Source organism: Pelobates fuscus, chromosome 9, assembly GCF_036172605.1.
Source record: "Pelobates fuscus isolate aPelFus1 chromosome 9, aPelFus1.pri, whole genome shotgun sequence".
In the NCBI taxonomy this organism is placed as follows: Eukaryota; Metazoa; Chordata; class Amphibia; order Anura; family Pelobatidae; genus Pelobates; species Pelobates fuscus.
Window position 1 is genome coordinate 164,096,366 of NC_086325.1, and position 16,809 is coordinate 164,113,174.

At 40.2% G+C, this 16,809-nt stretch overlaps 1 protein-coding gene across 1 annotated transcript; it reads left to right on the forward strand.

Moving 5' to 3' along the window:
- Positions 1-1,791: 1,791 nt before the first annotated feature.
- LOC134573290 (ficolin-1-B-like) lies at positions 1,792-13,056 on the forward strand. The gene is made up of 9 exons (XM_063432949.1): positions 1,792-2,036; positions 4,123-4,236; positions 4,405-4,458; positions 5,393-5,428; positions 6,392-6,427; positions 6,927-7,054; positions 7,739-7,868; positions 11,638-11,772; positions 12,687-13,056. The coding sequence occupies exons 1-9, from the start codon at positions 1,955-1,957 to the stop codon at positions 12,941-12,943; spliced, it is 972 nt and encodes a 323-aa protein (XP_063289019.1). The 5' UTR covers positions 1,792-1,954; the 3' UTR covers positions 12,944-13,056.
- Positions 13,057-16,809: the final 3,753 nt, after the last annotated feature.

Below are 16,809 nucleotides of genomic sequence, written 5' to 3' on the forward strand. Positions count from 1 at the left end.
TCAGTAAACAGATCTGTGTGTTAGCAGGTTGGGGCTCAGACTAGTAGCTTGCTGGGTAGCACCAGGTCTCTAGTATCCAGACACTGACACAAATCTGCTGTAACTGGTCATTAAAGGGACGCTATAATCACCCAAACCACTTCAGCTCATTGATGTACTCTGGGAGCAGTGTCACTGTCCCACTTGGTCCTGCTATGTAAATCATTACCTTACAGCAATAATTACATTGCAAGACTAAGACTGCCTTTAGTCACTGTCAATCAGACAGCAGCTCCTGGTGGATAAACAATTTTAATCGCCTGATGCTGGATATCCTCACGCTATGCATGAAGAAATCCAGCGTCTGTAAAATCCCCATAGGAAAGCATTGCAGCAAGCTTGTGTTACATTGTTTCCATGAGATGTTCTGTGTTCTTTCAGACGTGTATTAAAGATTAAACAATTGACATCACAACCCAGGTGAGTCTTGGCTCAGCCAGACACACCTCGTGTTGAAGGGGGAGAAATAGAATCATTGTTTCAGATTCTCCTCCTTTCTCTATCATCGCCCTCTACTGGCTGCTAGGTGTAAAAACGCAGATCTTATAACTTATAATTAGAACTTTTATTATTATTATTATTGGCATTTATTTAGCCCCAGCTTGTTCCGCAGCGCTTTACAATAAGAGTGGAATTTACCAAATGAGACAATAACAAAATGTAACAGGAACAATAGGTAGTTGAATACCCTGCTGAAACAAACTTACAATCTAGAAGAGTGTATAGCGCCTTTATTCCCTGGTTCTGTACTGCTTAGTAAGATCATTTTGAGTAATATAAATAATATGAGCCTCTGTTCGTGGCAGCCAGTGAAGGCGGTGGTGGATGGAGGTCACACGGCAGATTGTGGACTTGCCAGTTAGCAGTCTTGATGTAGCATTTTATACCAGCTGGAGACGATGGGGGAACCTTCTAGGAGAAAGACACTGCCATCTACCCTATGGCATGCTCCCCCTCAGCCATTCCTAGGGCATGTCCATCAGATCTCAAACATTCCCATTCACTGATAATGTCATTGGTGGTTACATGGTCCGGTGGGAACCCGGAACGCTGCCCATCAATGTAAGGAGGTCAGGAAGTGACTCAACGTTGGAAGGAGGAAAGTAAAAAACTCAACAATCCTTTCAAAAGCTCCACCCCGTCTCGAAATGTGTCGACCTGCATTTCATAAAAGAGAAAAATATGAACTACTTTATCTATTTATCAATATATAAGGCAATTTTTTTTTCTTTTTTGTTTTTTTAAGAAAATAAAATTAGTTGAGATGTCCAGGAATATACAATTCAATAATATAAGGAAAACAAGGGATATAACTGCTATAAATGTGAGTTGTGGGAAATAAAGTGAATTTAATAATTCAGACCATAATAATGAATTGCCCTGGAAGTGGTTTATTCAAGCAACAAATTGTGTGTAGAAAAACCTCCAGTTTGGTTAAACGTAGTCGCCTCTACCTATGTATATCAAGTCATTACTCCCCACAGCTCCCTTTTATTTACCGAACCAATACTCCCAAAATGTTTTTTGAAATATATGGCACCCCTCTTTTACGGTTATGCAGAACGTTGCTTAAAACTTTATTCTTCATGTGATAATGCAAACCTAATCTTACAAGATATCAGTAGAAGTAAAAATATTGCCAGGAAAGGGAAACATTCAGAAATGATGAATCTATAAAGCCAAATCAGATGAATAAAAAGAAGGTGTGACTATCAGTGGTTAGAAGAGGTATGTCTGCAATCAAACCGCTCCATATGATGAAATTCTCGTTGCTAAACACCAGAAATTCCGTTCCTGGCATACAGTCGTTGCTGCCTATTTAAGGATGAGGGGCTTGTTGTACTTTAGACGATACTCTCCATCTGTTCCAGAGATACCATAAAACACTTCTACTCCAGCAGCTACAGGGAGTAAGATGAGGAACTGTGCATATTCATCACTGAGCATTCTCGTATCGCTGGCCGCCATTCTGTGTTATGCTGAGGACACCTGTCCAGGTGAGCTACGAATGATCCCTCACTCTAATCATTGAGTTTATATTTTTACTGATTGGAGAAGCGCACTTAGAGTTTTTTCTTTAAATATGAGCTGTTGTGAACAGACAACTGATTTAACCCCTTAAGGACCAAACTTCTGGAATAAAAGGTGTGGCAGATGTAGCCACAAAAGGCTGGTAAAAAAAAAAAAACTTTTTCCTATGTAAAAGAACGGTATTCGGGACTTTTACTACGAACGATTCGTTATTTTGCTGTATGTGAACAAGGTAATCGTTTCTCGAACAGTAATCAACATTCTGTTTGAGAACCGATTGTACCTCCCTTGCATGGGAGACTGCCATAAAAGGAGCATTGTGGCAAACCTAGCCACTTTAGGTCATATTGCAGAACATTTAAAAGTTGAATAAAAATTGTCAGTTGACTCCCAGGCTATGTGTCGTCTGATCCTTGGGAATGGGAATTATGCTGTGTGTCCTGCCTTCTGTATGCTGAATCCTGATTACCAGCGGAGAGCCCTTGGATTAACCCCTGCCGCTCCGCTACAAAAAGGGAATCATGACATGTCACACATGTCATGTGTCCTTAAGGGGTTAAACAAATTTCCGGTAAACATAGTCATACAACTTCACTTTTGCTACTTACAATTATAATATAAGGTCAACAAAAGTGAAAAATAAATTAAAAACAAACTACAAAGTGAATATAAACACATAGTTATATACACACTCGTCCTTTATAAAGGTCCCACACTTTGAATGTCAAAGCACATTGATTGGTTGACTTGAAAGCGAGCCAATCAAAGTGCTCTGATATGCAAGTCTTGCTTGTCACTTGACTTGCCAAGCAATGTATATAGACATAAATCTATATTATTTATTACTAATGGAGAAACCTAATTGGTTGTTTCAGTGTGAGAGAGTCTATCAGGTCTCACTTATGAATGATGAAAGGATGTTGTGAAAATCAGTATAAACAAGTCATTATTTCTTGTGAATAAATATGTAAGATTAAGAGATGAAATTAGGTTCTTCTAATACCGCTTTTATTGGACTAACAGAATTTTGCATTCGGGAGATCCTCCCTTTATCCATCCTAAAGTTGAGAAGGTGAGAAATGCTTTAATTGTGAGAACCATACGATCTATCCCAACTTTGCCAAAATTCTGATACACTTAAAAAAAAGGTTCATCTATTTTACATCTGCATCACTGGACTGATACGGCTAAAATTTCAAATCCAAATCTTGAATGAAGGAAAGTTAAATATAAATGGAATATACAGCCCTTCTGTACAGCAAAACAAACGTTAGAATGTAACGTAACGTTACGGTCACTGATCTTTATAGTATAATGTTTCTAGTCATGTAGACAATAAACAGCTAATTGTGGTGACTCAAGAACCAGTTTGGAAGATGTTGGATACAATAACCGTGTTTTTATTTATCTCCAGTTTAGTAGCTATGTTGATTTTCATTTTCATTTACTATTTAGGATTGTCATTTTTAAACTTATTCTTAAGTTACCACAAATCATTACACTTAGTAGAGCTCAATATCGTCTGTAAAATCTGTTTGTGAACCTGAAAGAAAAAAATGCACAAAAAAATGAGTTGAAGTTTGCAGACAAAGACATTGAAACCCATGACGTCAGTAAGAGTCTTGGAAATTGAGTCATTACTACCCTGTAATTATTATTCCTATTATCAGTAATATTATCATTTTTATAGTGTCGGAAATTTCCAGAGAGTTTTACAATTACACTATGAGACGTAGACTAGTAGATCTACGACGTAAAGAAAGCCTTACTCAAAAGAGCTGACAATCTGAATCTGATTAATAAGGAAAAAAAATGATCAATCTATGAGGTTTATTCACTCAACAGCAAATTGTAATGATTTTAAAAAATCAGATCACAGATTAAAAGGAAAAACATCTGAGTTGAAAATATTCTCCAACTTCACATCGTCCCAGCTTGTCTGTTTTAACCAAAAATGTGTAATTTGGCTTTTAATTCACTGCAATTTGGTATTTGGTGAATGAGCCCCTAACTGGTGAAACATATATATATAATGTGTTACTTTCTGGGCAGATGTGAAGCTTATTGGCGTTGGCGAGTCGGACAAGCTGGCCATTTTGCGAGGATGTCCGGGAATTCCTGGAACACAAGGAATACAGGGAGTGCAAGGACCGGCAGGACCTAAAGGTAATATCAGTTGTATCGACCCAGAGGTTAATTATCATAATGATGTCATTGTGTATTTTTCAGTTATAATGTATCCAGTCCAGGAATCCTGAGAATCCGAGAAATCACAATGTAAAATGGTTTTAGATAAAAAGTATTCTACTAACCCCTATGGTGTCTTATTTGTAGGAGAGAAAGGCTCGCCTGGAACTCACGGGAAGATAGGACCAATAGGACTTAAAGGTAAACTAACTCTAAATAGCGATATATTGGGAGAATACTAAATTAGAATACAGAATATGGGATCACATTTCATAATCATTGTACGATACTTTCTACATATTTAAATGCTCATAAATCGCTAAACTAATACATTCTTATACTGTCATGTCAACTGTACAAAGATGGAGAGAGAGAGAAATAGAAATGCAATGTGCTAAATCTGATACAATCCCCATAGAATCTAGAATTTGAATGTAGAACTTTATCCCAGAATTGCTTCATCAAAGAGCAGAGTCGTCATCAGTAGGTAAAGCTGGTACCCAGGTAAGCGCTCTGGCAATACGCTGGGGGCCATCTCTGTGGACTGGGTGGCTTCTAACACAGCGGGCCCCTTACCGCATGCTTTCCTTTCACCCACATGGGGCATCAACTGCAACTGCTCCACCCTAACACCCGCAGAAGGAAACCACGTGGGAGTGAAAGGCATAGACTGCAGCACTGGTTCAGCCCCCACTAGACACCATGAAAGTCATCACCCTGCAGCAATGGATAGACAGACAGGAAAATGGGTAGAACCAAGAAGGATTCTGTGTAAAATATATCTCTGGCCATGTGTTGATGTGTGTACCTGTGTGAGCGGGAATCTAGCAGTGTGATCCTGTGACTGTGTGTAAGTGCATTACTGTGAGTGTGGCTGTGACTGTGTGTCTGGGAATGTTTGTGTATGCGCGTATGTGAGAGTTTGGAAGAGCCCAGTCAGTTGTTTTTAAGAGGCCACATAGCTTCTAAAGCCAACCGTGGATGTGCTAGTCATGGAATGAGCAAGATACGTGGACCATACATTGTCATCACGTGGCCCCAATCCGTGGCCAGGAAATCTCCTCATTGCACATCGAAAGCGGTGAAAAGGATTTACTGAGGGGCTCATAATTATATAGATTGTATTCTCTTCCAGGTGATAAAGGGGCCACAGGCGCACAAGGACAAAAAGGTAACAAGTAGGTAAATTCAGGATAAACCTTTATTGTGGGTAGAATTAGCAGATACAAATGATAAAGAATCAAGTAAAGAACAATCAACGTTGCTTCTGGAGATGTACATGGGCACATTTTCTTTCAATTTTGTTGACTTTTTAAATTTTGAATGCTCAAAATGTGGAAATTATCGATTCGAAATTAACCAAAATTGAGACGAATTTCTGAACGAAAAACACATTTTAGATGCATTCCAAAGGATACCAAGTTAGGGTGCTGTTTGGCAGATAGCTCTATAATTTCGTATCTTTAAAAACAGTAATCTCACATAAGAGTACCACTTAAGGGAGCTATTTACTAAGGCTGCCTGAAAGATCAAACTTAATAAAAGGACTTTTTTCTTCATTTTGATCTTTCAACTGTGTAGCAGATAACACTCTAATTTGCTATCCTTATGTGGGATCGCCATATTTAAGGGTACCAGATTAGACATTTATCTCCAAAACAATGGAAACAGCAACGTTAAGAAAAAGGACATTTATTTTTGCTCTTTCAACTGTTCGGTAGAAATTAGGAACTGAAACAATTCTTATCTGCCGTCACATTCTATGTTTCTATAAGATAAGGCCAGGGACTAATGAAAGTATTTAGAAAACTGGGCAGACTAGATGGGCCAAATGGTTCTTATCTGCCGTCACATTCTATGTTTCTATGTTTCTAATTATTACTGAATCTAGAGGGATCCATTAGCCATAAGAGTTTTAAAGCAAAACATTTTAAATGTGGAATGTCATTTTATCAACTCTGCATTTATTAACTTCACACCTTATCTATTACAGAGTCGTTTATAGAGACACAATCTGTGATGTCTCTATTTAAACATACTAAAATATTCTTAGAGTTACAATGTAACTGTCCAAAATTCATATATTTTCTGAATTGCAATATTTTTTAATATTTTTTAATATTTCTTTGTTCAGGTGACAAGGGAGATCCCGGGGTACCTGCCCCTGGAAGTAAGTAAATAAATATAAATCCATTTAATTATATAGTAAAACTGACTAGGAGATGGCCTCTTTAGGTTTAAGGTAATTATTTGTAGCATTAATTATAATCAGAGACAGTGAATATTATATAAATATTTAACGCGTGTAAGGTTTAAATGGTTAATCACTGAAGTGAGAAATCGGTGATTTTAAGGTGAATTTGAAATTTAAGATTAGAGTAGCTAGACAATGAAAGTATAGCCGACAGAGACTTTTTCCAGTTACGGCTATTCTGACCTTACATTTTAAATTTACCTTGAAGTCACTTTGAATTCTCATTTTAGGAAATAAGCTTCTTAGCTGCCGCCTGTTAAAAAGTAATTTCTGTTAATTAAAAGTCTGGCATTCTGAGTGTTTTAATAAGCAGCGATATTTAATCTCCCTTTTTGTTTGGCTGCATTAAACTGAATCAGGAAGTCAAACAGCTAACCGTCCAATCAGCATGATCCTCTCTCATTCTGTCCTCCAGCTGCCCAGAACTGTAAGGAGGTCTTGGACTATGGAGCTTCTCTGAGCGGTTGGTACACAGTATACACAAGCAATGGGCTTCCTCTCACTGTGTATTGTGACATGGAGACTGACGGAGGAGGATGGCTAGTAAGTATGGCCACTAAGTTTTACTTTCCTAGCAGACTACAGCTAAGGCAGACATTAGATTTGTTGGTAAAACAGGCAATAGCGGAGTGTTTCCAGGGATGCTCTTAAATAGAAAAAAATAGGCTCCACCAACAAGATTATTTTAACTTGCATTTCCACTTCTGTCCACAAGGGGTCTCTGCACTATTGTTCTATGTAACGTTGCCACCATAACTCTGGAGTCATGATTTTTTATATATATAAGAAACAGGGCTGAACTCACCAGAGCTTATCCTTTAAGAGGAAACGTGATAAGTAACAACAAGATTAGGGATGTTTTCAGAAATGGTTGTGAATACATGGGACAGCCTTCCAGCAGAGCAGAAAGGAGGGATATATTACATTAAAGAAGATACATCAAAGGGGCAAAAGGGGGAAGACATTCAACAGAGAATATGAAACACTAAAGGGGGTAATAAATTGAAAAGGGGTTACGAGATGCACAGGTGATGCATTTTTTTCGGTTGGTAGGGGGGCAGCAAAATTCATCTTCGCCTGTGTAGCCAAAAATCCGTGCACCGCCCTGATCTCAGTTTAACCCAAATACTAACCATCTATTAGAACAAAGTCACTTAAAATAGGGCAGAATATTTACCATTGCTTGGAACCTATTGGGTTAACTACTAACCCCTTACATGTAATTAGGTTTTCCAGAGAAGGATGGATGGGTCGGTGGATTTCTTCCAGGACTGGAATTCCTACAAGCGAGGGTTTGGCCACCAGACTAGCGAGTTCTGGCTGGGGAACAATCACATTCACCAACTTACATCCACAGGTAATATTCATGTTTCCTACTGCAAGCAAGGCCCTGCCATTATACTTTATTATTATTATTATTATTATTATTATTATTATTATTGCCATTTATATAGCGCCAACAGATTCCTTAGCACTTTACAATATTATGAGACGGTGATTTAACTATCAATAGGACAATTACAGGAAAACTTACAGGAACGATAGGTTGAAGAGGACCCTGCTCAAACGAGCTTACAGTCTATAGGAGGTGGGGAATAAGACACGTTAGGACAGGAAATAGCAATCAAATATGGTGGGAGTGAAGCAGGGCTGAAGGAGAGAGTACAGTGCTGCCCTTTAGGCAAGAGCAAGAGTCAGGTATGTGAGGTAGAGGTTACTCTGGGAGGCCATAAGCTTTCCTGAAGAGATGGTGTAACGGAGCTCCGTGTACTCCGACCGAGTACCCTCCGTTGATGGATGCTCCTAGCGCTCTCAGAGGACTCCAAGCACTGCAGACAACACCACAACCACCGCAGGCTCCACAACCGCCGTAGCTTAACTGGAGCCGCGCCGTCTTCCTTCCACCCTGGATCGGCTTTCTGACTCCAGGACCGTGTGGGGAAGACCTCTCCTCCAGGAGAGCGTATCCGGAACAAGCTCTTACAAGAGCTAAGTGATTAAGAGCTCAGGGGAATATGCAGCGCATAGCAATCCCCAGTGTGATATAGCAGTTCCCTCCAATAACGAGACAAGGCTACGTATTGAGGGTCAGAAGAGGTCTGAGATGCTGGAACACCCAGCCTGGCTTTTATTGAGGTTACATGCAAATAGGACACTCCCAGGGGGAGGCATAAAATCACCAATCACACATCTGGTGCAGCCCACACATTTCCTCCCCTCAGTTAAACAGTTAAACCAATTATTACATACAATAAAAATACAGTTTTTACACACACACTGTAACTTTAAAACCATACATTCAATTTCAATAAAAGTTGCATATTCAGACTCAGCATACATCAAACATAAACACTTCCAAAAATCAGCCAAATCCATCCAGTGGATCAAAAGTTAGCTGGAAGTCCTTTATGACCGACCGCAAGCACATTTTCCTGCCCAAAACAGTTCCATAGATTTGGGCTGTGCGGCCGGTCAATTTCAAGCCGAAAAACGACTAAGTCCCATTTCGAACGGGACTTAGTCTCTGGAGCTGCAAGTTCAGTATGGAAGAAGGTAAGGGTCAGCGGTGTTCGGCAAAATGTGTAGCCGATTTTAGTTCCACAGAATCTTTAGCATACACCGCTGACCGCATTCGAATGACCAAAATGGCCGCCGCCACGTGTTCGGCTGCCGAATGGCGGCCACCCAGCGCTCGGCAATTAACCTGCAGTAACCTCACAGCCTGGGAGGTAAATTGCCTGCACACTTTAACTTCTGGGTGGTCCGCCTGTGTGGTACTTGGTTCAGTAAGCCCTATTTACTGAACCAAGTGGGAGAAAGCCAGGGGCAAGTTATTTTACAGGTCTGGGGACATAGTCTTAAAGGGGTATTGTTCAGCAAAGTCACAATATGTCCCCAGACGGTTCTTAAAGGGCCATACACACCCAATAAATGTTAATAAGTTTTCAGGGGCACAATCTTCCAGGGGCCATAGTCATGAGGCAGGAGGCTGGCAAACATGCTTCTCCACAATTCAGGGAAGCAGGGCAATTTCTCATTTAAAGGGCCAGTTACAAATAGCGATTTGTAACAGATGGGTTTTAAGACTCTTCTGAAATGATTGAAGACTAGGGGAGAGTCTGATGGCAGTAGGCAGGCTATTCCATAGGAAAGGAGCCGCCCGCGAGAGGTCCTGCAAGCGCGAGTTGGCCGTACGGGTACGAGCAGTGGTCAGGAGGTGGTCACGGGCAGAGTGGAGGGAACGAGGAGGGGCATACCTATGGATCAGTGAAGAGATATAAGAGGGGGTAGAATTGTTCAGTGCTTTAAATGAATGGGTTAGCACTTTGAATTGACTCCAATAGGATACAGGGAGCCAATGTAAGGTCTGGCAGAGGGGTGATGTGTGAGAGGACCGACTAGAGAGGAAAATCAGTCTAGCTGCAGCATTCATTACAGACTGTAGCGGGGCAAAACAGCTTTTGGGGAGACCAATCAGGAGAGGGTTACAGTAATCCATGGGGGAAATTACTAGCGCATGGACAAGCTCTTTGGTCGCATCTTGCGTAAGAAAGGGGCGGATGCGGGCTATGTTTTTGAGTTGGAACCTACAGGATTTGGCAACAAACTGGATGTGAGGCTCAAAGGTGAGGCCAGAGTTAAATATGACGCCAAGACAGCGTGCTAGCAAGGATGGACTTATGTGGATATCACTGACTTGAAGGGAGAGCGAGAGAGGAGGATCAGTATTAGGAGGAGGAAAGACAAGGAGTTCAGTTTTAGAGAGATTGAGTTTCAGAAAGCGTGAGGACATCCAGTCAGAGATGGAAGAAAGGCAAGCAGTGACACGTTGCAGGACAGCAGGGGAGAGGTCCGGGGAGGAGAGGTATATCTAAGTGTCATCAGCGTACAGGTGGTAGTGGAATCCAAAAGAGGCAATAAGCTTGCCAAGAGAGGCAGTATAAAGAGAAAATAGAAGGGGACCAAGGACAGAGCCCTGGGGAACTCCAACCGAGACATGACGAGGGGAGGAGGTATGCTTGGAAAAGGAGACACTGAATGAGCATTGGGAGAGATAGGAGGAAAACCAAGAGAGGGCAGAGTCACAGAGACCGAGCGATTGACGAGTTTGAAGGAGGAGAGCATGATCAACGGTGTCAAAGGCAGCAGAGAGGTCAAGGAGAATTAATATGGAGTAGTGACCTTTGGATTTAGCTGCGATTAGGTCATTAGTGACTTTGATCAGAGCAGTTTCAGTAGAGTGGAGAGGGCGGAAGTCAGATTGAAGAGGGTCAAGGAGAGAGTTGGAATTGAGGAAGAAAGACACACGGGTAAAGACAAGTCTTTCCATGTTCTTTAACATGTTCACTACCAAGTACTGCTAGCATAACATTTATCAGAAACCCCAGATGAATAGTTAGCACACTGGCGTAGTTAGAATTGTTAGAGAAATAGTACGTATTATTTCTCTCAACTGGTGTCCAGTGATCATGAGCGTCAATTTACTGTCGCACCTCATTGGCTGACACCCTGCTAAACCTTCCTCGTACTCCGGGCAGAGAGCAAGAAAGCCATGAGGCAGAGGTAGTAGGTGAAAGACCCCTATTTCTGGGTTAATTTGTTGTAAAACTGTTTAAGCCCAGTAGGTAATATGGCTACCAGAATCCTCTGCCCCTCAACAATTTAAATGAGCTTAGTTTGTTATGAGTTTGGGAATATTTCCTTCAATGGGGTTTCATAGGTTACTTTTTGTTTTACATTTAACATTACCCTATGTATAAACGGGGCTGGCAGGGAATGGGATATTCCTTATAATTTAATGAGAGAGTTGTGGCAATTTAAAATAGCAGCTGATTTGTAGAACTGTTTCAAGGTGATAATTTTAGCCTAAATATTCCAAATCAGCCTTTGATACCCAACGTCACTGCTAAGAAAATATCCATAAATCTAATTTCAGATTCCGTGTCACTTACCTTCCTCCTCCTGGCAGACACCCAAACAGATACATAAACAAACCTCGACTGTGTCCGTCAGTATGTGATAGTACATGGTGCTTTATTTCATGTTTATCTTCTATGGATTGTTTATAAACCATGTGGTTTTGCCCAGCGCTGCACGTAATAAATAATAATTCACTTTTCTGATAGGAACATACGACCTCCGCTTCGATTTCATGGATTTTGAAAACAACAGAACTTACGCCACATACAGCAACTTCAAAATCACAGGGGAGAATCTGAATTACACTCTGAGTTTGGGGTCATTCACTGGAGGGACTGCAGGTATGACAGACACCAGCCGTCTGTGTATCCGTTAACCAAATTTTTAAATTATCTATTAGAAATTATTCCTGCCGTTCCCAAAATGACCTCTAGGTGTCAGAAAAACACCTTAAAACCTTTTATCCTCATGATGTGACTCATTTCATTTCACTGAGGGTTTATTCACTAAATGATGAGTTGTAGAGCATTGATAGTGGATTTTAGCACAATATAGCAAAAAGCAATAGCAAAAAGTAGAAGAATTCTGAAGCTAGACTATATGTTCACTTTGTTTTTTTTGCTAAAATGTTTACTTCCCTTGACATTTCTAAAAAAAATACCAGATTTATCCAATAAATCCATTAAATATTTTCTGTCTCTCTTATAGGTCAACAAACTAATACGTTTATACCAATCTTTTAAATATACCGGTATTTCAAATACACATGTACAATACATAGGGGTGGTCCTGCTAGGAAAGATAAGAATGGCATAACTGTAACGTATTTTTAAAAATATAAATGTGATTTACTCTCACAATTTGTAAGACCAAAGAGAGCCCTCAGAGTAATGCTGGTTTCAGATATGTTTCCATGTATTCAATTCAGATCCAAATTTGGGCTATATAAAAAAAGAAAATGCAACCAGATAAAACAGGAGCAATATAAAATGCAAAAAAGCAGTCCTACGCGTTTCATGCCACCAGGGAAGTTAATACCAATTTGTTACGTTTTTATTACTTTGTGTTTTCTACACAGTTTGCTGTGAAAGTCCCTTTTTTGTATCGATATTTCAAATACAGACAGATCCTAAATAAAGATATAATTAAAAATCACATCCAATTTTCCAGTAAACTCATGGTCAGGTAAATATAATCCGGTTTATTTAATGGACTGCACTAGTGGTTTACACATCATCTTCTCTTCCATTTACAGGTGACTCCTTCTATGGTCACAGAAACACACCATTTTCTACCAAAGATAGAGATAACGACCGCCATACCACGAAAAGCTGTGCAAATAATTACAAAGGTGCCTGGTGGTATACGGAGTGCCATATATCAAACCTGAACGGATTGTACCTGCGAGGAAATCACAACAGCTACGGCACTGGGGTAAACTGGAGGTCGGGCCGTGGTCAAAATTACTCATATAAAATATCAGAGATGAAGATCCGACCTCAGTCTAACTAACTGCTAACTGGTAGTCACTGTATACATGGAGGAAACAATGTATTAGAATGTCAAATTCTGCCCCATATCAAATGTTGACTAAACTCAGGAAGATGGTCTGTGAACTAAATTGAAGATCAGATTTTTTTAATCCTTTCATTGCTTTGAAAATTATAAACAATATAGACATTACAATTGTGAATAAAATCACATGCGACAATGTGACACTGATTAATCAATCAATGATGTCATTCCATCTGAATAAAACAAGAAAAGTAATATATGAATTGGTTACTGCTGTCTTCATGTCATTTTCCGTATGTCTTCGGACCTCTCCTTGTCCCTGTCATCGAGGTTTGCTGGTGATATCTCAGTGTTGGTTCCCTACTAGTCTCCCATCATCACTCATGAGTGTCTCCCAAAAATTATTTTTTGCCAATTTGGTTGCTGCCAATTCCAGTTTGTAGATGGATAGGACAGGTTTCCCTGGAAGAAAGACAAGCAGGACTGCGCATTTGCAGAGCGCTATTGAACAATTTGTGTATTGGTTATAATGCCGTGTAAGGCTTGCCAAGCAGAGTCGCACTGTTTAACCCCTTAAGGACACATGACATGTGTGACATGTCACGATTCCCCTTTATTTGAGAAGTTTGGTCCTTAAGGGGTTAAACATTTGTTGCATTTTTCTCTGGTGTCCCCAGAAGCCGACCACCAAAGAAAACACCAGGAACAGCAGGTCAAGGACCCAAAATCAGAACTGTACCACGGTAGAATAAATGTTTGCTGGCAAGTAAGTATTTAATCTCCACTTACTCCTCTGCCCACTTCATTTTCGCTTACTTTTCTTCTTCTGTGCCTCTTTCCACCATTCATCCTTGATTGTGCTTCAGTATCCCATCACTTTATGGGTTACTCTTCCACTTCCCCTACTGACCCATTATGTCTCGACATCCTCTTCCTCCTCACATGTACCCTCCCTGTGTGTCTCCACATACCCTCTCTTACCCATACTCCTGTAGCCATGCCGATTATTGCTGTGCCAGAAGCATACACTTCTTTCCCCCTCGTTCCTTCAATGTAGTTTCACTGCCAGTGCCAGTGCAGGGTTAGTGGATATAAAAACATGACATCATGTTAAATCCTCCACTTTCCAAGTGCTGGCAGCATGCTCAGAACTTCACTGGAAGAATAGGCAAAGGAAACGAGCATGGTCAATGCAATGGTCCTGCTTGGCTGAGCTTCAACAGTAAATGCATTGGGGGAGGAGGTGTACTAATAGGATGTGGTACTAAATGCCATGGAATTCTGTTATTGGCACCCCGTGACAAATAGAATGCATAGCACTCGTCCTTGAAAAGGTACAATTTCTAAATTATTTAAGGCCCCTTCAATGAACTTAGAGTATAAAAGGGTCAACCGTGTCCCAACAGATATAACCTAACTGTGCCTAAATGCCTTTTGTTTTAGAGGGAAAACAGTTTGGGACAAGAGGACCAACGGAAAGCTGAAATATAGAATTTCTTCAGAAAATATCAATTGGTAAAACAAATAAATTGCAGTTTGAACTGAACTCTACATTAAATCCAGGTAATTGTCTAAACTGACCCCACTGGGGTCAGGGTGGGAGGCCTATACTGTCTCACGTCCTAGAAAGGTGACCTTGCATGTACAATGTCGCAGGTAATAAATAATGTAATTCTCCTGTTCATTATAACTTGTTTTGATGTTTTTGAGACGAGGAGTTGGCTACATGATGTTTAGCTTTTCTAATATTTGTATTCTTTGTGAGAGAACAGCAACATAACTTAAAACACACAGTTCATGTAGATTCTGATTGTTCTCAATCCAATCCATCCCTCGAGAAAAAGGGGTAACATCTGGATTTGAACAAAAGCGAGAAAGCCCAAAACCCTGTTATATCAGAAACTGTTGCTCCAAATCTTTTGTTAACTCCCTAAAAATGGTCTAAAATTTGAGAACAGTCAATTAGTCAAGAAACAACCGAGCATACAATTGCCCAATTTCACAAAACGTCTGTCGTTCCCAAGTAGTATTTAGAAATAAACACCCTCACATTAAAAGGAACACTCTAGGTAACATACCCACATTAACTCTTTGAAGTGGTTATGGTTATCATGATTGGAGCGCTCTGGCCCTCTCCCATGGTACACTGTGAAACCATTTATTTTTCCATAATTAACTAGAATCCCACCCTCCCACCACTTCTTCCTTCTATTTGTGATCTACCTAATAAAGCCCTGTGTAACAAGGTGGCTCCTCTTTATAAATACCAATAATAATAATAATAATAATAATGCTTCCTTGTGATAAGGGCAGTGATTGGCTGAGAACGAAACATGAGGGCTCTCAGCTTATCACTGCCACCTATTACTCATACAGGTTGGTATAGGTGTACAAGCCATACCAGAACCAGAGCAGAAAAGACAGCGAGCCACCACAGGTTAACCATTAAACCATAATATAAACTGAGGAACAACGTCAAGTCACTCCGGCCACCATTATCACTTCAAATAGATAAAGTGGTTATGGTGCAGAGAGTGTTCCTTTAACGCCACAGATCTTTGACCTCTCAAGTGATTTCTCTTTAATTCCCATAAAGTGTGAATTCAATAGAATTTCACACTGAATTTCAAATTTTAGGCAAAAATAGTCAAATTGAAAACTCAGCTGAAAACGTGAAATTCTCTTTGAATTCCTGACAAGTCATACTTTAATTAATAGTTAACCTGTTTAAGTGTCCAAACACTTATGAACTAGAATCAATTGCTCTCTAACATTACGACTACTGCTGAAAACATACAGAAAATCCTATTGAAAGTAAATTGACTTTTATTTTATTTTTTTCATGATTTTTCTCATTTCAAAAATAGTCCTCATGGGAACTCTATCCCAAAATAGTAATTTTAGATGAAGAAAGGGGGAAAAAAGCTTAATTAAGGAAAATGTAAACAGATTTGCATTAAGAGGACCATTTCTGACAGCGACTCCCTCCCTCTCCCAGTCACGTGTGGTGTTCCCCAAGGTTCCATTCTCGGCCCCCTACTATTTTCATTATTTATAAATGATCTGCCTAATGTCTGCAAATCCTCAAATGTACACATGTACGCAGATGACACGGTAATCTATGCGAGCAATTCCGATCTACCGCAGCTTGAGGCTGTGCTCCAAGACCAGTTTACAGAGGTTGAAAAGTGGATCGCAAAAAACAAACTGTTCCTGAACACTGACAAAACTGTCACAATGATCTTTGGAACAGTACCTAAATTACACAAATTACACAATTCTCACCTATCCATCAAAACAATTTCAAATGGCACACTGACCGCAGTCCACTCTTTCAAATACTTGGGTATGATGTTAGACCCCAATCTATCTTTTGGCCTGCACATAGAAAAGCTTGCATCTAAACTTTATCCAAAACTAGGTGCCCTGTACAGAAACAAATCCTGCCTAAGCCCTTCAGTAAAGGAAAAGATTGTACAGCAAATGCTGATGCCAATCATTGATTATGGGGATGTAGTATATGCATCTGCGTCGCAATCCCACATTAATAAACTCAACACATTGTATAACTCGTTCTGCCGATTTGTGCTACAATGTAATTACAGGACCCACCATTGTGACATGCTAAAAGAACTAAACTGGCTGTCGCTGGAATCCAGACGCACCCTTCATCTTTCTAGCCTTGTGTTTAAGAGCTTTTCTGGGAAACTCCCACCCTACCTGAACGCAATGCTTTCCCCGGCTGTTCCCACTTCCTACAACCTCCGATCCAGTACCAACACTTTACTTAGTCTACCTCAATATAAAAAGAAAGCAGCCCGATCCTCCTTCTCCTACAGAGCACCGCATTTGTGGAACGACCT